Source organism: Periophthalmus magnuspinnatus, chromosome 6 (assembly GCF_009829125.3).
Source record: "Periophthalmus magnuspinnatus isolate fPerMag1 chromosome 6, fPerMag1.2.pri, whole genome shotgun sequence".
NCBI lineage: Eukaryota > Metazoa > Chordata > Actinopteri > Gobiiformes > Gobiidae > Periophthalmus > Periophthalmus magnuspinnatus.
Window position 1 is genome coordinate 2152735 of NC_047131.1, and position 22483 is coordinate 2175217.

The following is a 22483-nucleotide window of genomic DNA, read 5'->3' on the forward strand; positions in this document are numbered from 1 at the left end:
TGTCTGTGTGTGTGTGTGAAGGAGGATCTTCTGGTCAGCAGAGAGCTATTGTCTCCATGCAGGACCAGAGGAACTCACAGTTCCCTGCTTGAGTCCGAGCAACAATGTATTCTATTGTATTCTCTGTGTCTGCATTTTGCTGGTTTTCAGGTTTAAAATAGATAATAAATGTGGATACTATATATTACTTTGGAAATTCATTATTTCATTGCAACTGGGCCAACTAAACCAGATCTAAAATTCAGCTGAAACAGATTAAAGAATCATGAGGTAAAATCTAATGAAAAGCACCAAATGAAATGACAGAAGGTTAAATACATAGGTCTACATAGACCTACATAGGTCTACATGAAACTGAATGTATTCAATGAAGAGCAGCCTTATATTTGTGGTATTTCGGTCTCTAGACATAAATACCACAAATATGACCTAAATATGTCACTTTTTCAAATTGACTATTTTTATTCAAAGCCAGAATATATCACTTTTTAGCCCCAAAATATACTAAAATGCAATTATGTTTTTCATTTTGATTGAATTCCCATTGGACTGAAAAAGTAAACTATAGGCTCATATTCCACAGTATAATTATCTTTGGATTAATGTAAAAAAAAAAAAGAAAAAAAAAAGAAGAAAAAACAGAACCTGAGAAAACAATTAATCTATTTATTTATTTTAGTGTGTTGAGTTTGAAAACCACTGCGACATTTTACAGCACAACACACCATCTGCTGGAAAAGGAGGAGACTGCACTTCGGTGTAAGGCTGAGGAACTGCTGAGGTTTAGCCTAATCGGAAAAAAGAAAAAAAAAACACACAAACAAACAAACACACAAACAAACAAAAAAAAAAACAAAAAACAGTCTTCATAAAATAATAAACCCGCTGAAAACAGCTGCAGACTTGGCCTGTATAAAATAGGTTACACTAAAGCGGCCCGAATTTATAAATCTTGAACTAATCCTGACTACAGTTCTCTAGTTTCCCAATCTCAACATGATCTACAAGTAAAACTCTAGTCCAGTTGAAGAGCACACACAGGAGATCCGGGGCAGAGGGGCCACTCCAGGCTCCTGACAGTGCGCCTCTGAGATGGGCTTTCCTTTGGGCCAATTACAGACCTGCCAGTTGGTCTGGGGATACTCCATCCCGATTGGCCAAAAAAGCTCGAATGATCTCTCAGCATTCGTCCCGTATGATTCACTGGACAAATTAGAAAAAAGTGAAAAGGAGTTTGCTGCATGTTGATGTGATAAGATGGTGGGCTCATAATAAACACGGTTTGCGCGGCGGTGCGCGGACGCTCACGTGAGTACTGTGCTGCTGTAGGCTTTGTAGGCTTTCCTCTGCACACCTGCTCTGCTCTGTTCATGACTGCGCTAAGTTTCACTGTTTAATACGCTTGTTTTAAGATCAGCTGGCTACAGAAAGTAGCCTCACATTTGAAGCTGGAAGATGAAACATTGTATTTTCTCCTGCATGGTGATGAATTATTTGTGAGTCGTTGTTGTCTTGTGGCACTGCTCCGGTTACTTCAGCTTGTTAAAGCAGAGAATATCAGGTCAGACACTGGGGCAGAGTGGACAGGCACAAACTGGGTTTGATCTTCAGTGGGTGAACAGCACCTCTCTGTTGTAAAGAATTCTCTTTGTATTTTTCACAGGATTAGGAGAGATGGGCAGAGGAGCTGAGCTGACAGGACCTGGAGCTGGGAGCCCTGCAGTCTTCACCTGGGAAGAGGTTCAGAGACACAGCCACAGGGGCGACCAGTGGCTCGTCATTGACAGAAAAGTGTACAATGTCACACAGTGGGCCAAGAGACATCCCGGGGGGTTCAGGCTGATCCAGCACTACGCTGGAGAGGACGCCACAGTAAGGAGCACTCATAACCACGGAGAAGTTTGCGGCTCGGGATCTCACTGTGTTATGTGTCTCTGTAGGAAGCGTTCACAGCATTTCATCGTGATGTGAAGTTTGTTCAGAAGTTCCTAAAGCCTCTGCTGATTGGAGAGCTGGCAGCCGATGAGCCCAGCCAAGACAACAATAAAAACGTGAGTGTTCATTAAAAATGTGTTGAGATGACAAAGACGCTCTGTTTTATTCATGTGCCTGAGGTGTCACGCACCCATTTACAGTAAGAGTAGTTACCCTGTACTTTGGCTGACAGGCAGCAGTGGCGGCAGATTTCCGGGCTCTCCTGACCCAGGTACAGAGTGAGGGGATGTTTGAGGCACAGCCCTGGTTCTTCTGCCTGTACTTGGGCCACATCCTGCTGTTGGAGGTAGGGGCCTGGCTGCTGCTGTTGCTCTGGGGCACAGGCTGGGGGCCCACACTGTTGTCCATCATCCTCCTCACCATTGTACAGGTCAGTAGATGAGTGCACATTCTCTGCTCCATGATTTGTGTGTCAATTTAACACAGAGTCTCTCCAGGCACAGGCATCATGGCTGCAGCACGACTTGGGGCATTTATCTGTTTTCAAAAGGTCACGTTGGAATCACATTGGCCAGAGGTTTATCATTGGTCATCTAAAGGTAAATCTTGGTTTTCAGATTCCAGACTCTGATGAGATCATATTTCCAGATGAGGGACAAGATGCAGTTTTTCGTATTGATAACATTATACTTTCCTATAAAATATCTAAAAAGTAAATTCACAATATCACAGGAATGGCAGACCGGGGTAGTGGTCCCTCTGTATAAGAAGGGACCGGAGGGTGTGTTCCAATTACAGGGGAATCACACTCCTCAGCCTTCCCGGTAAGGTCTATTCCAGGGTACTGGAGAGGAGAATCCGACCGATAGTCGAACCTCGGATTCAGGAGGAGCAGTGTGGTTTTCGTCCCGGTCGTGGAACACTGGACCAGCTCTATAGTCTCCATCGGGTCCTCGAGGGTTCATGGGAGTATGCCCAACCATTCCACATGTGTTTTGTGGATTTGGAGAAGGCATTCGACCGTGTCCCTCGTGGTGTCCTTTGGGGGGTGCTCTGGGAGTATGGGGTCTGGGGCTCTTTGCTAAGGGCTGTCCGGTCCCTGTATGACTGGAGCAGGAGCTGTGTTCTCATTGCCGGCAGTAAGTCAGACCTGTTCCCGGTGCATGTTGGACTCCGCCAGGACTGCCCTTTGTCACCGGTTCTGTTCATTATATTTATGGACAGAATTTCTAGGCGCAGCCAGGGGCCAGAGGGGATCTGGTTTGGGAACCACAGGATTTCATCTCTGCTGTTTGCAGATGATGTTGTCCTGATGGCTTCATCGAGCCAGGACCCGCAGCACTGGGGCGGTTTGCAGCCGAGTGTGAAGCGGCTGGGATGAGAATCAGCTCCTCTAAATCCGAGGCCATGGTTCTTGACTGGAAAAAGGTGATTTGCCCTCTCCGGGTGGGTGGTGAGTCTCTGCCTCAAGTGGAGGAGTTCAAGAATCTCGGGGTCTTGTTCACGAGTGAGGGAAGGATGGAGCGTGAGATTGACAGGCGGATCGGTGCAGCGTCTGCAGTGATGCGGTCGCTGTATCGGTCCGTTGTGGTGAAGAAGGAGCTGAGCCGGAAGGCGAAGCTCTCGATTTACCGGTCAATCTACGTTCCTACCCTCACCTAGGGTCATGAGCTCTGGGTAATGACCGGATACAAGCGGCTGAAATGGGTTTCCTCTGCAGAGTGGCAGGGCGCACCCTTAGGGATAGGGTGAGGAGTTCAGTCACACGGGAGGAGCTCGGAGTAGAGCCGCTGCTTCTACATGTTGAGAGGAGCCAGTTGAGGTGGCTCGGGCATCTGCTCAGGATGCCTCCTGGACGCCTCCTTAGGGAGGTGTTCTGGACATGTCCCACCGGGAGGAGGCCCCGGGGAAGACCCAGGACACGCTGGAGGGACTATGTCTCTCGGCTGGCCTGGGAACGCCTTGGGGTCCCACCGGAGGAGCTGGAGGACGTGTCTGGGGTGAGGGAAGTTTGGGAGTCCCTGCTTAGACTGCTGCCCCCGCGACCCGGCCCCGGATAAGCGGAAGAAAATGGATGGATGGATGGACAAAATCATAAAAAACATTACTGGCCTTTAGAATGTTGTGAAATCCAGTAATACAAAAACTACAGTTCAGTTCATTATTTTACAATTTGATTTAAAGTTTGAAAATAGTCTTTGAGTGATTAATAATTTTTACTCATTGATATACATCTTTTTCATACTTGCTGTTGCTCTTACAGGGGGCTTCTGCAATGTGGTGGAATCATCGACATTTCCAGCATCACGCTAAGCCCAACATCTTCAGCAAAGACCCGGATATCAACATGGTGAAAGTCCTGGTGGTCGGCACTGTTCAGCCAGTGGAGGTTAACACAGCACACAGAACAGTGCAATGGTTACTATGTACTACTATGTTTAACTTCTCCTGTCTGCTACAGTATGGTATCAAGAAGATCAAATTTATGCCTTACCACCACCAGCATAAGTATTTCTTTTTAGGTATGACTCCTTTTATTATTCTTATTACTTCTTGAGTTCATTCAGGAACTTGAATACTAGGAACTGGCTTTGGCCTCATGGTGCAACCTAAAACAAAGAATATTAATAGTAAATACAAGCTATGATAAAATATAAATAAGGGCATGCATTAAAAATAGACTTTGACTGAATATAAATAAAATATACAAAAACAACAGTGCAAAATTTCTGATATAGATGAAATTTAGGCAAGTTATAATTACGGTTAAGGTTAGATTCATTCTTCAGGAAGTAAATTAAAGTTAATGTTCCCACAAAGCATGAAAGCGTAATGTGTGTGGACTTAAAGACAACCTTGAGCACTTCCCAGAATAAAATAAATGTGGAACTGATCATTTTGACTCTAATAATGAATGACACAAAACTTTAACCTGTATTAGTTTATTAGTTTAGCTAATTATCGAAAAGGCCTAATTTAAGCCCACAAGCCTGGTTTGCTTAGCCTATTCTAGTACACATATAGGCAGTTAGACTACGCTTGAAAACCAAAAATAAAAGTGTAAGAGTGTATACACAATTTCAGGGTTTCAGTTAGTGCATAATCCTAGAGGGTGAATTGCAGCATAGTGGTGACCCACCGCTAGAAGGTCTCATATTTGATTCCCAGAAAAGTCAGTGCGTTTTCAGGGTTAGATAACAAACATATGAAATATTAATCACAACATTCATAGTCTTTTAGTGTTTACTTCAAATGATAGATAACGTCTATATCTCACGACTCATTCAGTGTAACAAAATATAATATCAAATAAAACTAGCTCTGCAACCTTTGATCTATATTTTAATCTTTTGTAGTTGGGCCCCCTCTGATCATCCCAATTGTGTTCCACATCCAGGCCATGTACATCACCATCACACGCAAGAACTGGGAGGTAAGATGACCAATGTTTTAAGTGCTGGCAAGTTAGATTACCCACTTAACTAAAACATAGTTAAAGTAATTATATTGAAGGTTTGGCTAAACATATTTTCTCTATAGATTTACAGTTTATATGTGAGGCTTAGTTTAGTTTGAGATAGAGGTAATCACAAGTTACATAGCGATCACATAGAAAACAGATCCAAAAACAAATTCTCTAATTTACACAATAGTTATTATGTGCCAATAAAAATACATTACAACACCTACTATTTTTATTATGTTCAGTGAATGTTTAAACTGTCAGACTTCACACAAACTTGCGTGTAAATTGTTTATGTATTGATGACATATAGATGAATTACTTTTTAGTGCTACTTTCTGTTATTTACAAGTTTTCTCAACTTCTGTTCACAAATTGTTGGTACACAGGTATCCCATCAAAGATAGTAATTGGTAAAATGTAAAAATAAAAGTCATATACACTTCATTTGAGGAATAAAATCAACAACTACATATTTGCTTTTCTTAGGACTTAGCCTGGGCCTTGACGTTCTACATCCGGTACTTGTTGTGCTTTGTGCCTCTTTATGGTGTGTTGGGCTCTTTGGCTTTCATCACTTTTGTCAGGTCAGTAAACAAATAAGTTCCCCCCATTTAGTTAATATAAAATTAGTAATGATGTTGTTGTTTTTTTTAAGGTTTTTGGAAAGCCATTGGTTTGTGTGGGTGACACAGATGAATCACCTGCCCATGGACATAGACCATGAGAAGCACCAGGACTGGTTAAGCATGCAGGTGACTAATACAATATATATATATATATATATATATATATATATATATATAAAATACCATATATACATACCTCCTTGTCAAAGCCTGATCTCGTCAGATCTCAGAAGTGAACCAGGGCTGATTCTAGTTTGTACCTGGATTGAGGACCCCCAGGAATATCAGGTGCCACAGTGGGGCGCCAGTGGCAACAGTTGTCACCAAACACACATCAAGGCAGGAAAATTAATGACAGATTTAGTTATGGATCCAGAGCCGACTTTGAAGTTGGGTTGGGGGCTATTGAGCTCCATTATTGTGATAATCTACTGGAAAGTCTGAAGAAAGTATGTGGAATTTGGGATTGAATTTCAAAAACTATACATTACTGATCTGGCATGCAAAACATCTATAGAGCTGCATTAACAAAAACTAGGTAAAGTAAACAAAAAAGCCATGGAGCATGGAGGGTTTCTACTGGTAAATACATTTATCACATTATATTGTCATAATACTTTTTGCTTGAACATGACGTTTAGTATTTATCATCTTAAAATCTCTGTGTTTAACATTAGGGTAACTGAAAATTCTGATGTGATGACACTATCTCAAGCTCTAGATTAAAGATTGAACTTTTTTAAGGTTATGTTATACTTTTGTTTGTTTTATTGAGTAGTGTCAGTAGTGTCAATAATTGTAAAGTCAGTGTGCAATGTTACTTTGTTGCAGTTGTGTAGTGAAGTGCCTTGCCCAGTATTGATTGTCAGAACTAGAGTTAAACCCCCAACCATTGAATGAGAGGGTGGATACACTTCCACTGTGCCTCTACCACCCCACTGTATCACTAAAATGCCATGTCTTACACTTTAAAAACACTCCTGATGCTTCTGCCCTCAGCTCCAGGCCACCTGTAACGTGGAGCAATCTGCCTTTAATGACTGGTTCAGCGGACACCTCAACTTCCAGATCGAACACCAGTAAGTCCTCTTTGACCCTTTACTCCTACAGTTCTAGCACATTAAACAGTTTGAATATGTGTTTCTTTGGTAAAATGCTTGGTTTTGGTAATCCGTTTCACACCTGATTGATATGCAGTCCTCTGAGTTGACATCTACACACAATCTGGGATGGCTCTTGCTGAAAGTGATCGGGAAAACACGGCACGCCATGACAAATATTTTAATCTGATTGGGTGTCACAACAGCGGAAGAAGCCAAAAAAATCTAACTTTTGTACTTTCAGTTGAGAGAAAAGCAATGACATTTTCCCTGTCACCAAATGCACAAACATTTTTATGGAGATTTTTGTGGGTTTATTATCAGAATCAATTTCATATTCTATCTGACCAGGTATTACATTATCTTAAATTGAATTTCTGTTTACAGCCTGTTTCCAACAATGCCGCGCCATAATTACCACAAGGTGGCACCACTGGTCAAGGCACTGTGTGAGAAACATGGGATTGTCTATCAGAAGAAATCCCTGACCACTGCCATTGTGGATGTTTTCTGGTAAGTTTGTCTGATCCACTCTTTTATTTGATATTCTGCACTACTATTGACTGAATATAACTATGCACTAACTCCTCTGAGATGCATTTACAGGTCTTTGAAAAACTCGGGAGAACTCTGGCTTGATGCATATCTTCACAAATGATTTGACACCCAAGTTGCACTCTTTTGTTCTAGTGTATCGTTTAGACTTTCTATTGTAATTGCTTAAAGGTGCATTATGTAACTTTTCAAGTGAAGGGCCCTTCACCTGCTTGACTCAAAAAATGTTATTGCTTTGCCTGAAATGTTCTACAGTATGGTACAAACTTTTCTACCTTTTTAATTTATTCAATTTCAGGTGTTTTCATTGCCAGAAATACTTGGTGGACTCACCTGCTTGTCTCCATGGAGATTGCAAAGGTTTATGTCATTTTGAAACATTCAGACAAAACAATTTCGAGACACTTCACCTAAAGTTGCATAGTGCCCCTTTAATGTTAAGAAATCTATTTTTCTGTTAGGGTCTTGAAGACATGTACAATATCTGCTGGACATTTTCAAATTAATCTCTAAGACAAAACAGCTGAATAAAACCTGGTAGTCATCTGAACATGTGTCAAAAAATCCATTAGATGATATTGTTGGAATATATTTTTGCTGCTGTAATAAAAAAATGAAAAAACATGATTATTAAAAATATGCGTTTTTATTGTGGCACAGATAGAGGTTTGCATTATGATAAACCGGTCATACAGTTATAAACATCGGCCACGCGCACACATCACTCTACAGAGCCATACTGTTAATCATTTTTACACCATAGAATTACATAAACACTGATATAAATAAATATACAGTCAGAATATACAGGACTTGTGCAGGTTCAGTCCTTGGAGCTGGAGTTGATTCTTTCCTGTTGTCTCTTCATTACTTCCTGCAGCTCAGAAGTCCCACTGTTGCTCTGCTAAAGACACAGAACTAGACTTTAAAATGTGATCTACCACCATGGGGCGCCACAACACAGTCCACAGAATACATGGAAGCGCATACCACCATTTTTCATTTTTTTTATTACTAGTAGTAATTATTGTGGTAAATATTTGTGATAGTTTTACATCAGTAATGGGGCAGTTTATATGAAACACCTGTGAAGAAAGTTACAAAAAAGATGCCGTGGAGAGTTCTAAAACAGAATATTTCTACCTTTGTCATCCACACATGATTCAAAATCCAAAATGCAGAGTTACGCCCAAGCAGGGCATTTTTCTGACAAATTAAACATAAACCTAACAAAGTAAAAGTGTTCTCACCTATTTTTATTTGTCTAATCAAAACTGTTGTGCAATCTAGACAAATTGTGGTCCTTGTTAACATTATGCTAGGTAACAGTAATTACCTCTATGTAGCCTAAGTCACATCTGCTACCTGTGTCCAAACAGGAAGTAAAATGATACACAGAACATCCAGAACACTGCTGCTCAGGTCCTGACTAGAACCAGGAAGTACTTCACACATGTGTCCTGTGCTCAGGTCTCTGGCTCCTGTGGCTCAGAGAATAGACTTTTAAGCAGCTCTGTGTGAACAAGTCTCTCCATGGACCAGCACCAAAGAACATCTCCCACATGTTAGAGCCACATGAACCATCACATGGTCCTCCATGAGGACTTCATGTACCAGCCTCTTGCTGGTCCCTGAGTCAAGACTAAACATGGGGAATCAGTGTTTCAGTTTTCTGCAGCTAAAACCTGGAACAATCTTCCTGAAGATGTGAGACAGGCCTCTACTTTGACAATGTTTAAATCCAGACTCCAAACGGTTCTTTTTAGCTGTGCATATAATTGAAAGGGTTTTATTCTGCACTTTTCTCTTTTAATGTTAATTTTATGATGATTATTTGCGATTGTTTATATTTTGATTTGTTCTATTAAGATTTTAAAGTCTTTTTTATTCTCTAAATCACTTTGAATTACCTTGTATCATTGTGCTATACAAATAAACTTACCTTGCCTTTTTGAAAATGACAAAATTATGTTAAATATGTTTTAGTGAGAAAGTACTCTGTAACTTGTCATATGCACCTTAATTTAGTAACATGGGTGTCTTCTAGGGATGCAGTTCTTTAGTAGTTTTGTTGATTTATCAGTATAGGATGTCATAATGAACCGATTTTAATACTCAATTAATTATTTAGGAATATAATTATTCAAGTGGACAAGAACAAAAAGGAGTAAGCACGGCTTGAGTTGGCTGGAGTTTTGGGAGTGACTGGACAGTTTAATCTGCCTTTTTACTGATTCACTTCTCTATATAGAGTTGCTTTTGGTGAGATTGTAAGTTCACTAATTGATGCAGAGAGAATGTCTTAATTGTGAACATATAAATACCAAATCCAGCACCCTGAGACTGAGGCAAAGAAGGAGGCCAAGGGTTAGTGAGTGTGAGAGCCACAGTCCAGGATGAAACATCCAAGATCCATAACTACATCAAGGACAAGGCCCCAACAGATGACGTGCTCAGAGAATGTCTCAGACAATGGAGCGCAGAGGATGAGGTGCTGGAGGAACCATCATGAGAGGACAAGCCCCTGCATGGGATGTACCACCGGAACATAACTGAAGTGACTGATATCAAAAAATCCTACCAATGGCTTGAGAGAGCTGAACTGAAGGACAGCACAGAGGCTCATCCTGGCTGCACAGGAGCAGGCCTTGAGCAGTAGAGCGATAGAGGCCCAGATCTACCACACCAGGCAAGACCCAAAATGTAGGCTGTGCAGAGGCCCCTGAGACAATCCAGCACATAACTGCAGGGTGTAAGATACTGCAGGGAAAGTAACCATAACCAAGTGTCATGACCAAGTGGAGCCAAAGTGTACAGAAACATCTGTGCAGAGTACAGACTGGAAACCCCGAGGTCAAGGTGGGAAGATATTAGTTCTGTTGTATTTAATAGATTTCACAAAATACAGATTAATTAATTATGATTTTGTACATGCACTGACATACGGAACTGACAAACGTGAAAGTGGTTTAATAATAAATCAACATGTGTTGAAAGTAGGGAGTGGACGTACACCTTATGCCTAGATATTGTGTAAATAAAATGTCTGGTGGAGTGTTCATGACTAATCAGTGAAGTGATTGATCAACATTATGGGCATATATACACCTTCAAGGCACTCAAAGCGCTTTACAACAAGGAACCACTCACCCATTCACACACACATTCACACATCAGTGTACGCAGTGTACCGCCAACCTACGGATCAGTGGATCTGACCGGTCAACCAATGATGTTTTTATGTTGAGAGCCTTCGGATCAGTGGACAAACACTCTACCAACTGAGCTACTGTTGCCCTGGTAACCGATTAGGCAACTAAAAAGGGGCGTGGCCAAAGCTCCACTATTATGTATCTGACCTGCGCTGCATTCCCAAGTGCAAAAACTACTCAAGCAGAAAAAGTTCTAAGAAATAATGCATTTATATAAAGACAGATTAAACTTAAATCTGCCTTTTTAACAAAAAATGCCTATTTTTTAGCTGACCCACTCATTTCTCCTTTCTGACCGAATAATTGAAAAATGAGTGTGGACTGGTGTGATGCAGTGGAGCAGACAAACCTCTTGCTTGGCCTTCTCTGCAGTCACCTGGCTGTACACGCGGTTTCCTTCCTTCCCGCACACGGCTTTCAGCTCCTCTTTGTTTAGAGAGAACAGCTGAGCTCCTGTCAAGATGCCCAAACATTCAACCGTCCTACAAAAAAGAAACAAATATGCACTCAATTAAATTCATTAAACTGATTGATTTAATTGAAATAAAACTCAGGAATATATTGTTTTTTTCATTTCAAAATCAGAAACAGTTTTATTGCCATTGTCAGTGAACAAAACTAGGAACTTGCTTGGGCAGTGAGGGATGGATAAAAATAGTGTGTGTAGGGGGCCTCAACACTTTTTATTTACATTATTTTATATTTTTCCTTTCATTGTATCATTGTTTTTTTGGAACTACAGTTTCTCAAGAGGTGTAATCCAGTCCAAATTAGTGTTGTCATGATACTAAAATTTCAAACTCAATTTCGATACTAAGGAATAGACTCTATGCTGAATACTTCAGGTATCACGGTGATAATAAAAAACAAAGTCTTTATTTAGACAATAGTATGTGATTTTCAACATTAAATTGTAGTACTTTGTTTCATATTCCCATGTGTGTTATATGTGTGTAATCCTCAGTGTGCAGTAGGTTCATAGTGCTCCATGGGTGTATACTAGTACTACTAGGACTACTATGTGTCTTATGTGTCTTATACTTGTGAAAGATGCAGCTCAAGATCATTCTAAAGATATTCAGGAAAGGTTCATTTCTGTCCTGTGAATGTGACTTTTTTAGTCACAATACTTGCTGAATATAGTTTTGATAATAGTTTCAATATTGATTAATATCACATTTTTGATACTTTTAATAACACTAGTCCAAATGTAAACACATGAAACAAATTTCATTTTTCTCCTGTGTGCACAATATTGTCTCACAAGGTCTTGTGGCGTGAGATCTTGTTCCATCCCTATAAAAGCAGACTTACGGTTTAGAGAATTCCTTGGAGTTGAGCCAGTCGATGACCTGCTCTGGGCTGGAGTTAGGCGCCAGAGGAACCTGAGGCTTTTGTGGCACGTGGATCTTCTTCACAGGCTGTGTTTTGCTCGTTGTAATTGCCCATAACAACTCGGTTTGCACTTCATCCATAACTGCAAATACAACAAAAATGTAAAACTACTGGTATCTTAACATTTTATAATAACAAAACTATTTACAGTCTCCATAAAGCATAACTAAAGAACAAATAGTTTATTAAGAATGATACCGGCTCAGTAACTCCAAAAATGATGAGGGTCTTAAGGGTATTAAGTGACTAAGCCTGAATCATTCTTAATAAATGTTCATTATGAGTGAAGTCTATTCATGCTTTATCAAGGCAAATAAGGTGTAGATATTATTGACACTTTGCAGCTGATGTCATCAACACTACCTGGGGGTGTGATGCTAACTTTAGGCACTGCTCTGTTTGAGGTTTTAGTAGACTTTTATCTGAGCGTAATTTTAACACAATCTGATTAAAAAGAAGCGACTTAGTTGGAACTCCAACAGATGAGCTGATTTGTGCCATTAAACAAGTCTCTCTCACATAACATCACAGCCATATGCTAGCTAACATTAGCCAACTGCTCTTCAGTGAGACACTTTCATCTTTTCTGTTGAAACTCAAACTCTTAAACAGGACCATGAATGCTTAGATTGATAACAGGCTCCTGGAAATTTTCAGTTTAAATTCATTTTGCATTTTTCTTAGGTTTTCAGACAATATGATTTTTTTTGGCTGTGTGCATGGTGTCACTATGGACAATGCTGAGCATTCCACTATAGACCTCCATGCAGAACACCCCCAGGGTGATGTCACTACAAAGTATCAATAAAGTGCCACCGAATTTTCTGAACACTGGATGAGAAGGGAGGAACAGTGTATTGGAATCACCTGCCGATATTGATATGGATGATATTAACTTTGTTTTCATCTGTTGGTTTTTTCCTTGATTTTTTCCTATTTCATGTTGATGTATATTTATTGTACAGTTTTATTTACATATATTTGTTGTGAGTGATTTAATATTTGCAACTTGTTTTCATTTCTAATAGAAATATACAAGCAGTAAAGGTAATAAAGGTGACTGCATGTTCACACAGTCAGTCATCATAAAAAGAACACATCATATTACATTGTTTAAATGTTTACAAACGTTAATTTGTAAACTTTACTATAACTTTACTTTTTTAAATTTTTAAATAATGATATACATAGTGGAAAATATTGGTTATCAGCCACAACAGCAAGACAATCAAATATCAGCATCAGCTGAAAACAAAGATTAGATTAATTTATTGTCTTTATCAGGTAAAAAAAAACAAAAACAAAATACAGTTTAGCAACTCCCAGGTCATTCAGCAATATGTAAAAGATATTAGGTGGATTAATAAATATATCGAATTAAAAAAATTAAATTAATATCAAACCATCCCTACTATTCTCACAATCAATAATGTGATTTTGGTCTGTACACAGTTAAACTGAATTGAACATGTGTGTTAAAAACTCACTTGTGGGGTTGTGCGCAGGACTCAGAGGAGTCAGGGGTGGCATGTAGCCCTGCAAACACACACATCCAGTATCTATTATTTTAAAAACTGGTTTGTCTATCAACATTTTTGTGTGTAAGCCAAAGGTATGGGTGAAACAGCACAGGGTGTGTCCACTCTCACTGCTGAGCTACAACCTTTACTCTCAGGGTATCGAGAGGTTAATTATGTGTTAGACTTCCTTATTACTCTATTGTAAAAAAACAAATAAAATAAATCAACCTGCACTATAGAAGAATGGCTGGGGCTTGTTCATCTTTCAGTCCTGCTTTTAATGAGCTCAATGAATCAATGCATTTTTGTAACACAGTTACTCACACCCATCAACAAACGGCCATTGAAAACTCCTGTCAGCTGAGCAATAAACCAGCAATTCCTCTGTCCCTGGGTCCGAAATAAAGAAAAATAGAAAACTGTTGCCATAGCAATTAACAACAATTTAAAAAAAAAAAGATATCTGTTGAATGGAGGATAACTGACAGTAAACCCCTAAATATAACAATGTTCAAAGTCAAAGAACTCAGATAAAAAGAAAAGTGAAAAGTCAGCTGAATTTGGTCACGTGTGTGGAAGTTGGGCTGTGATTTTTTTTGTGGTGTGTTTTTTTTTCCGGCTTGTGCATTTTTGAACATGGAAGTACATTTTCCTGAATTCCCAAGAGAAATTATGCAGATGATGTCACATGATTTGAACTTCTGACAGTGCGCTGAAAGTGTCAGTGGAAACTAATGAAATGTGAAAAAGCTGCTACAATTGAATATCAATTATAAACATCTGCCCTGTTACTGCAATAGATTCATATAATTTAATGTTTAATGCACAAGAGTTCAAGCAAAAAATTCTCACTACACTCCTGCATTTGATTTTTTTTCTACCAAGACAAGTACATTCACAGGTCTGTGTTTAGGAGTAAACAGGCCTGATCTAAATGACACTGTCCTTGTTTACTGATGGGAATAATCTTAGGGATCATGATCTGCCAGAATTCATATGATTTTGCTGTTTACATGTCATTTTAACAATGTTCTAATACCAAAAATCCCTCAATAGTCAGATTTTGAGTGCATATGAAAAAAACACAGCCACTGATGTAATACAGCTTTTGTGATGAGCCCAGAGCTATGGGAGCTACAGATTAAGTAGTACATGATAAGGAGGTACATGTGGGAGGGGGCCTAAGAGTCTTCCCCCAGAAAAATAGAAAAAGAACAGATAAAATTTCCTGTATTTTGGTGTATTTTAACAGCTGTAAAGGCAACTTTGATGTGAATTCTGGAAAGTGATTTGCAGTTAGGAAAAAACCTATCAAAGGGGAATTTCTAGCCTTTAATTGCATGTAAAGTTTTATTCTCTATCTGTATTAAGAAGTAACTGTGAAATAATAAGTAACTGTGAAACTGTACTGTAAAATCAGTGAAGTCATATTTTTATCTTATCGTATAAATAAATAAGATAAGAGATCTTATTTATTGTGTTGCAGCCTTGGTATTTTTGGACAATAAATAAATTGATAAATTTCACAACGAACAGAAAGTTCTTGAATGGGTCACCTGTACGTCGGGCTCATCCACCACTTCCAGGATGTTAAAGGGGACGTAACCTGCCTGCCCACTGCGATTCCTCAACTTCCACCACTGTTTGTCATCTTCAATTACCTGCAACAACAAACAACACATAAGCCATTCAATCTACAAACCACTATATCTACTGTGGTTGTAAGTGCTATCTCACCTCCAGGACTTCATCTTTCAGCACTGAGAGCTCATTGGCATTTCGAGCCACAAAATGGTAGCAAATTTTGGCATATTTACGAGAGTGAGATCTATGTAGTAAAATGGTTATGGTTAATAAAATTAGGGCTGTTAAGAACTATGATAGCTAATATTGCCATATTAATACTTTAGCAGTATATTGTGCAACCCTAATTAGAATGGTATTTATGATGCTCAACAGTGAAAGCCTGTTGATTTTCCAAAAGTAAAGTCCCCTTTCCTTTTCCCAATACACTAATAATCAAATATTAAGAATTTAAAGGTATAACAAAAGCTAATCAGATTTGTGGTGCTGATTTTCCAAAAAAAAAAGTTTTTTCCAGTTCTGAAGATGGCTGGCAGCTAGCAGTCAAAACAAGTCAACAATGTAAATATATCTCCTAGATTTTGTTTAAAATTTCTTGTGGTCATTAATTACCAGATAGATGATAAATCCCAAACTTTTATTTATTTCTTTATTTTCAGAAGGTCTATTGGGAAAATGAATGGAAAATGTACTGTTTGGAACCTCAAAGTGGGCAGTCATTGTTGAAGTCCATTATAGATGTCAGTACATATTTGCACTTACCCATTTGAAGAACCTGAAGATTGTGTTCCATAAAACTGTGAAAATAGATACATGGCTTAGTGTGAGACTCTTGGGGCAGGGATAGAGAACAAAGTGGGCATAGACATATATGATAATAAATATGTTTACATTCGCTGAGGGTCTCCTGTAGTTCAGACCCGGCCCCTCTGTTTCCCACGGAGCCGTCCTGAAATGGTCCATTGGAGGTTTCCAACCATTTCGAAACACAGGGAAGTAAGGGGGCCCACACAGGTCCGGCGGCCACTCTGCTCTGAAGGATAAGAACAGGTTGGATTAAAAACACTAATGCAATCTACCAGCAAACCCTTCCTTAAAGTGTGTGAGTAGGTTTATAGGGTTCAAATATGTTGCATTAAACCATATATAACATAGTAAATGCCAGAGTAAATGACAATGATAATTTGCTGTTTGCAGTAAAATGCCACTGAAGAGGTGCGGCCGATAGCAGGAAGTCAGTTGACCTGTTTGTATTATCAAATCGTTACAGCTCAATATAGAAGTTCACAGAGAACAATAAATAATAAATAATGACCTACATATATGATAGATTATTACTAAATACCAGAAAAAAAAAACATACTACATAATAGCTCTTCTTACTATCAGAATATACAGTCACTGGCTCAAGAATATATTATTCACTGCATCCATCTAATCTGAATATTTCACCTGCACTAGGGCTGAACGATTCGGGGAAAACACCTAATTGCCATTTTTCAGACAAGCACTGTGATTAGATTTGCGATTTATGTTTTAATAATAGGATGTTTTAATAATAGGATCCTGTTCAAAGTTTAACATGTATGAATGTTAAACGTTAAACGTGTCCAGAAGAATTGACAAAAAGACTGAACTGACCAACTGAGAAACTTATACAAGAATCACATTTCAGAACATGTTTATGCAGATCTAAACAACAGGGTTAGCAGTTTTTATGCAGAATAGGACTGCAGAATATTTTGTTGCTTGTGGAGTAAATGATGGTACTTCAACTACTGCAGCCTTTGCAATTTGCTAATTGCGTCCTTTCAAATTGCGACTTAGATTTGATTACGATTAATCTTGCAGCTCTAACTTGCACTTTGAATGTGTAAGTACCGGGGTTTGGTCCAGCCTTCTCCAAGGAGCTCAAAGATTGTCATCTCTTTGGGTGTCAGGTGACCTCTGAGGAAGTCTACTGTGTCTCTGGACAAGTGAGGCGAAATGACAGAGCGCGCGAGCTCTGGACTGCCACAGCTCTGTAGCACCTGGGCCAAAGCACACACACTCATTTGTGAAGAAACAGGGCTACAATCATTAATTAACTAATCATAACTAGTCAACCATTAAAAAAAATTATATATATATATATATATATATATATATATATATATATATATATATATATATATATATTAGAAGTAGTTTGATAGTTGTAATCATTATATGGATTATATGGACTCTGAAACACACATGAAAAGAGTTTTTATAGGAAAAGGCAGTGACATTAATAAATCAAAAGCGCAAACAAACATTTTCAGATTTTCAACTTTTCATCAATAATAGACTTTATTTGTAAATAGTATTCAGTCGTTCAGAAGCATTCAATTACCATATTAAAAAATTTATTTCATAAAAAATGTGCTTTGAAAATCTAATTAGAAATAATCGTTTAACTAGTTGACTAATCCAAAAAATATCATTTGACTAGTCGCCAACTAAAATAATGGTTCATAGAACACCCTAGAAACAGGCCTGGTTATGTCATTTTGGTTTATCTCTGCCTTATCATGATGTGTCCAAAGGTTTCAGGTAGATCAAGTGACCCATCAGTCATACTGACACACTATTTTTTTATGCACACACTGCTTCAACTGGACTAGAACTGTGATACCAACTGCTATATACTCAAAGGTGTATGACCTGGAATATGCCACAGTATGACACTGAAATGATCTGTCTCCATCACTGAGTTTCTGATGGTATGTATTTTGTACAGACGAGGAGCAGATAAAATACAGTGAGTTCTTGGCTCTAGTCAATAATAGAAATCGTCAAGTTCAACATTTCTGAATTTACCTTTTAAATATTTCATGGCAAAATACAAAATAATGAAATCAATAGAGAAACCAGGCTCTTGCCCCATCTGAGAGTATGACATCACCACATATAGAATCTGAAAACCACCAATGGAGACAAGCAGTTAACAGCTACAGGTCAGATCTGTGGAGAAGCAGGCCTGCCTTGAGCTATTTTTGAGCTGTAAAAACATCTGCAATTGAAGCTTAATGTCATACTGTGGAACATCATAGGTTTCACAGTTGTTTTTTTTGTGTTTATTTCTCATACAATAATCTAGCAAATAATAATCTTTGTACACCAAATTATATAATTTATTCCTGGTGCTGCAAGACTCTTGTCACTGCAGCCATTATTGTTTCTGAGAGAGAATGAGAGACTAATAAGATATATATATACATATATATATATATATATATATATATATATATATATATATATATATATATATATATATATATATATATATATAAACAACACAGAATCTGTGTCAAAAGCTATACTTTCCCATTCTGTTTACCCTATGGCTATGGTGGAAAAAAAACCCCACACATGTTCAAAGGACTGTCATTCAAATGGATGAATTGTCCTTTTGCACACTTCAAAAGACTCACTGTTCACTATTAAAATCCAGAATCTCAGTCAACAAAAGCAGTCAGGCACTACTTGTGATTTTCCACTGTTCTGGTGAAGTTAAGTATTGTCTGTGTGTGTGACTCACCAGCTCCAGAGGGCCAAACAGAAAGTGGACCAGCTCAGCCGCATTGGGGTTCTGTATGTGCTTCTTCAGTTTGGCCTGCAGGGGGAGGTGTGACAGACCAATGAAAAGATGGTGCAAGACAAAAGAGCAAAGTGAAAGAGCTGAAAAATTTTACCAGGAGGTTGAGGGCCAGTTTGAGTTTCTGTAGGCTGTCGATGAACTCTGCCTCAGATGGAGGCTTAGCCCGCAGAGTCAACATGCCCTCTGCAACCAACAACACCAAATAAGCATACAGACAATCACATGGCCCACCACATAGGATCACATGACCATACATGGACCTTACAGGGCAGTATACTTTTCTTACACAGGCACAGACACTAATGTTTCACTTTATAAAGATGTGGTTGCCATGGGCAACGCGAACAGATTCAAACTGTTTCTCAACTTGTGGACCCAAATTGAGTTCACTAAATTACTCTTGCATTAGTTGGGGCAAAAGTTGAGAAAGGGATTCTCACAATTAAGTGAATCCCTTTGAAGTGTTCATTACATAATGGCCACTAAATAACAGCCAAATAGGATGAACACACAGCAAACAAGCACCGCATTCGACTGTTCAGACATATTATTACTAAAACATGTCATCCACTACAGAGGTTTGCAGACTCAGGGACCTGGTGTTGCTGACACCAGGTCATGCCCCAGTAGCAGCACACAATACAGAAACAAAACCTTCAACTTATATTAAGTATTCATTTGAGCAGTGTGTGGAAGTACTAATACTGCTTTAAAGATATTACTGCAGAGGCAGTCCGCAGATACATGAGGGCGTCCGAACCAGAGAGACAAAGACAGCGTAAGAATAATACAGACCATCTCAGTGACTGAGCAGAGCAGAAGAAAGCCACAGACCTGCTGGAGCTTTCTTCTTGTTCTTCTTACTCTTGTTGCGCTGGTTGAGCTGAGAGAAGGCTTCCGCAGCCTTCTGCAGCCGCGCCACAAAGATCTCGATATCGTCCAGGGCACAGTTGAGGATTTGCTGAGGACAAAAAGTTTGTTTAAAAAGATCCACAAATCTGAGAGCTGTGCAGGCGACATACGCACCACATCCTTCTCAATGAGCTGTGCCAGGTTCTCTCGAGACTCAGGTTCACTGGAGGAAGAGGGTTTTCTGTCTGTGATTTAATCATATATCATATATTATTATTATTATTATTATTATAGATTATAATTTTTTAAAATGTAACATATAAATTGTGATCAAAGCCAAATGACAGATGTGCACAGGGTGTGTACTCACCATAGAATTTGGAGGCGGCCACGTGACTTTTGGGGGCAGGGGTCTTTGCTGAGGGAGGGAGGATGGTTTCTCTGTGTCGCTTCATCTTCTCCTGGTTCACTCTGACATCAGAGAATTACAGATAACCATTAGCAATGGTCTGACCACATACATCACATAGAACCTTAAGTTCAACTGTGTTCTCACTTGAGTGTCTGCAGCCTCATTTTCTTGCCATGTTTGCTGTCTCCAATGGCACTGTCAATGTCAGCATGGACCATTTCAGCCTGAGGAGACATAACACATGTAGCATACACACAACACATGTAGCATACATACTATTTGCAGTGGAGCCTGTATTAGTGGTCGGACTGTCAGACTGACCTCCACCTCATCACAGTGGAAGAAGTGCACATCTGGGTGGTGCTGCTCGCGGTCCTGACACACCAGCAGCAGCACTGACGGGTACCGCGTCTGGTTCAGCACAGGCTGACACACGTGGATGGTGGACATAGGGAAGTTCTCCAGTTCTTCCTTCAACAAAAAACACCAACATTCAGAAAAGGCACTAGGGCAAGATTCAATTATTTTAAATCTTAAAAGATCAGCTTGGTCTACAGCCAATCCTCTGCCTATAAAAGCACATGGTTTGGAGCATCATTAAAAAATTGTCTCCTTAGTTTTCAAAAAATAGAAAATTAAGGAGACAATAATAAGTTGTAGAAGAAGTACCCACGTGTTACAATTTGGGATACAAATGTGGGATATAAAAATATTTACAGTAATTTTGTGTCAGTTATATTGTAGATCATAATAAAAATAAACTAATATATCAAATGTTCTAAAACTCCAAGGAATATTGTTTTATTAGTAGGATATTTGATAATCATGTAAAAGAAGTACCTTGGTGTCACAGTCCAGGAGCCTCACAGCCTGGTCGGTCACCTGCAACAGCATCTCCTGAGTCCAGATCTTGTCCTTTGTGTCCAGCAGAACCAGCTTCTTTATGGCATCATCTACTGTCGCAATGGACTCACTTTTGTCCATTATAAACGTGGAGAGGTGCTGTGTAGAGACAGTTATCATTTAAATATTTCAGAAACCAAGAGTTACTGTCATTAAAGCCAACATATTGTGCTTGAGCTTGCTATATAGGTATAATCTATGACACCCGTGGATCATTATGTTAAAATTTCCACATTTCAAATACCAAAGTTAATCTAAAACAACGTAAAAATGAAACAAGTCCATTGACTCCCAACGGTGCCCAATGGGAGAAGACGTCACCATGAACGTGACCACAACAAAGAGCCGTGACATTTTCAGCCCCTCCAATAGATAGCTGTACATCACGCTGAGCAATTGTTGTTGTTTTTTTTCATTTGTACCAAAATGACTACGTGATGCTGCTGAATCCTACGAGTATCACGGGTTAAGAAAGTAAAACTGGAGAATGAAGTACGTACAGAGCAGGTGTATGCTAGTAGTGATGAAAAAGGGGGGTGATCGGCAATATGGTGTCTTCAAAATAAGCGATTAAAGTTTGCTCAAACTTGCACAAATCACATCAAATACAATTTTGAGAGTGTAAATGAGAAGGAGAACCAGCTATAACATGGTTAAAAGCTCTAAGAACTCAGCTTTAAAGCCAATAGAAGGTTATATGTTTAGCCCCAAATTGCTATAAATGACTTGACAAAAAGGACACATACTAGGGCTGCACTTTTTTTGGAGTATTGTGATTAGATTTGCTATTTATATAAATACATGTTTTTTGTTTTCACTGAAGACACATTGTTGTTGGTCGTAGAGGACATTTTTTGGCATAATTGCATATCAAATCACAATTCTGACATCAGCATACAGTTTGATGTTAATAAAGGACGCATACAAAACATAGTCCAATGATAACAGTGGAGCAACAGTATTTTTAATTTAATGATCAAAAGCCAGTAATTTAATATGTATATTTGGTCTTATATTAACAGTCATTTGTGTCACATGCACCAACCACATTCGCTGTATTTGTTTAAGCTGCACTTGCTAAACAAAATCTCACAATCCAAACAATATTTTAAATTTCACTCAGAAAAAAACTAGCTTTGCATCAGATGAATATAGTAAAGATGACACTTAAAGGTGTTACCTGCTCATCTCCGTGGAGATGTAACTGCTTTGCTTGAAATGATCCACACTATGGTATTCAGCTTACCTATCCGGCTTATATTAAATGGCTAAAATTACCCTGATATCACACAATCTTTGAG

At 38.9% G+C, this 22483-nt stretch overlaps 2 protein-coding genes across 5 annotated transcripts in view; one reads left to right on the plus strand and one right to left on the minus strand.

Moving 5' to 3' along the window:
• The first annotated feature begins 1202 nt into the window (after positions 1 to 1202).
• Positions 1203 to 8232, plus strand: fads2 (fatty acid desaturase 2). 3 transcript variants are annotated; one of them, XM_055222367.1, is made up of 13 exons: positions 1203 to 1308; positions 1664 to 1872; positions 1941 to 2051; positions 2168 to 2365; positions 2433 to 2534; positions 4199 to 4324; positions 4397 to 4457; positions 5292 to 5368; positions 5888 to 5985; positions 6057 to 6153; positions 7027 to 7106; positions 7515 to 7640; positions 7734 to 8232. In XM_055222367.1, exons 2-13 carry the CDS (start codon positions 1675 to 1677, stop codon positions 7783 to 7785), a joined length of 1326 nt encoding a protein of 441 aa, XP_055078342.1. In that variant the 5' UTR covers positions 1203 to 1308; positions 1664 to 1674; the 3' UTR covers positions 7786 to 8232. The 3 variants fall into 3 exon arrangements, with proteins under 3 accessions (XP_055078342.1, XP_033824108.1, XP_055078343.1); XM_033968217.2 differs by having other exon boundaries at positions 1285 to 1561; XM_055222368.1 differs by lacking the exons at positions 1203 to 1308; positions 7515 to 7640; positions 7734 to 8232 and adding an exon at positions 1435 to 1561 and having other exon boundaries at positions 7027 to 7110.
• Positions 8233 to 8309: 77 nt separating this feature from the next.
• Positions 8310 to 22483, minus strand: part of eps8l2 (EPS8 like 2) — a 29481-nt gene continuing 15307 nt past the window's right edge. For both annotated transcript variants that reach the window (XM_033968220.2, XM_055222366.1), the window contains 17 exons: positions 21120 to 21281; positions 20601 to 20750; positions 20424 to 20503; positions 20238 to 20338; positions 20042 to 20112; positions 19850 to 19976; positions 19110 to 19198; positions 18956 to 19030; positions 17275 to 17423; positions 16285 to 16426; positions 16156 to 16190; positions 15547 to 15637; positions 15366 to 15470; positions 13777 to 13825; positions 12209 to 12371; positions 11244 to 11376; positions 8310 to 8586 (listed from right to left, as the gene is read on the minus strand). In XM_033968220.2, coding sequence (XP_033824111.1) covers positions 8506 to 8586; positions 11244 to 11376; positions 12209 to 12371; positions 13777 to 13825; positions 15366 to 15470; positions 15547 to 15637; positions 16156 to 16190; positions 16285 to 16426; positions 17275 to 17423; positions 18956 to 19030; positions 19110 to 19198; positions 19850 to 19976; positions 20042 to 20112; positions 20238 to 20338; positions 20424 to 20503; positions 20601 to 20750; positions 21120 to 21281 — 1803 coding nt within the window. In that variant the 3' untranslated portion in view covers positions 8310 to 8505. The remainder of the gene's footprint in view (positions 8587 to 11243; positions 11377 to 12208; positions 12372 to 13776; positions 13826 to 15365; positions 15471 to 15546; positions 15638 to 16155; positions 16191 to 16284; positions 16427 to 17274; positions 17424 to 18955; positions 19031 to 19109; positions 19199 to 19849; positions 19977 to 20041; positions 20113 to 20237; positions 20339 to 20423; positions 20504 to 20600; positions 20751 to 21119; positions 21282 to 22483) is intronic.

What these genes read in the sequence shown, in the direction of transcription:
- fads2 (XM_055222367.1), top strand. Translation starts at nt 1,675, where the DNA reads ATGGGCAGAGGAGCTGAGCTGACAGGACCTGGAGCTGGGAGCCCTGCA. An exon ending in GCTTTCATCACTTTTGTCAG is followed by an intron (nt 5,986 to 6,056) that starts GTCAGTAAACAA and finishes GTTTTTTTTAAG; the next exon opens with GTTTTTGGAAAGCCATTGGT. An exon ending in AGGACTGGTTAAGCATGCAG is followed by an intron (nt 6,154 to 7,026) that starts GTGACTAATACA and finishes TTCTGCCCTCAG; the next exon opens with CTCCAGGCCACCTGTAACGT.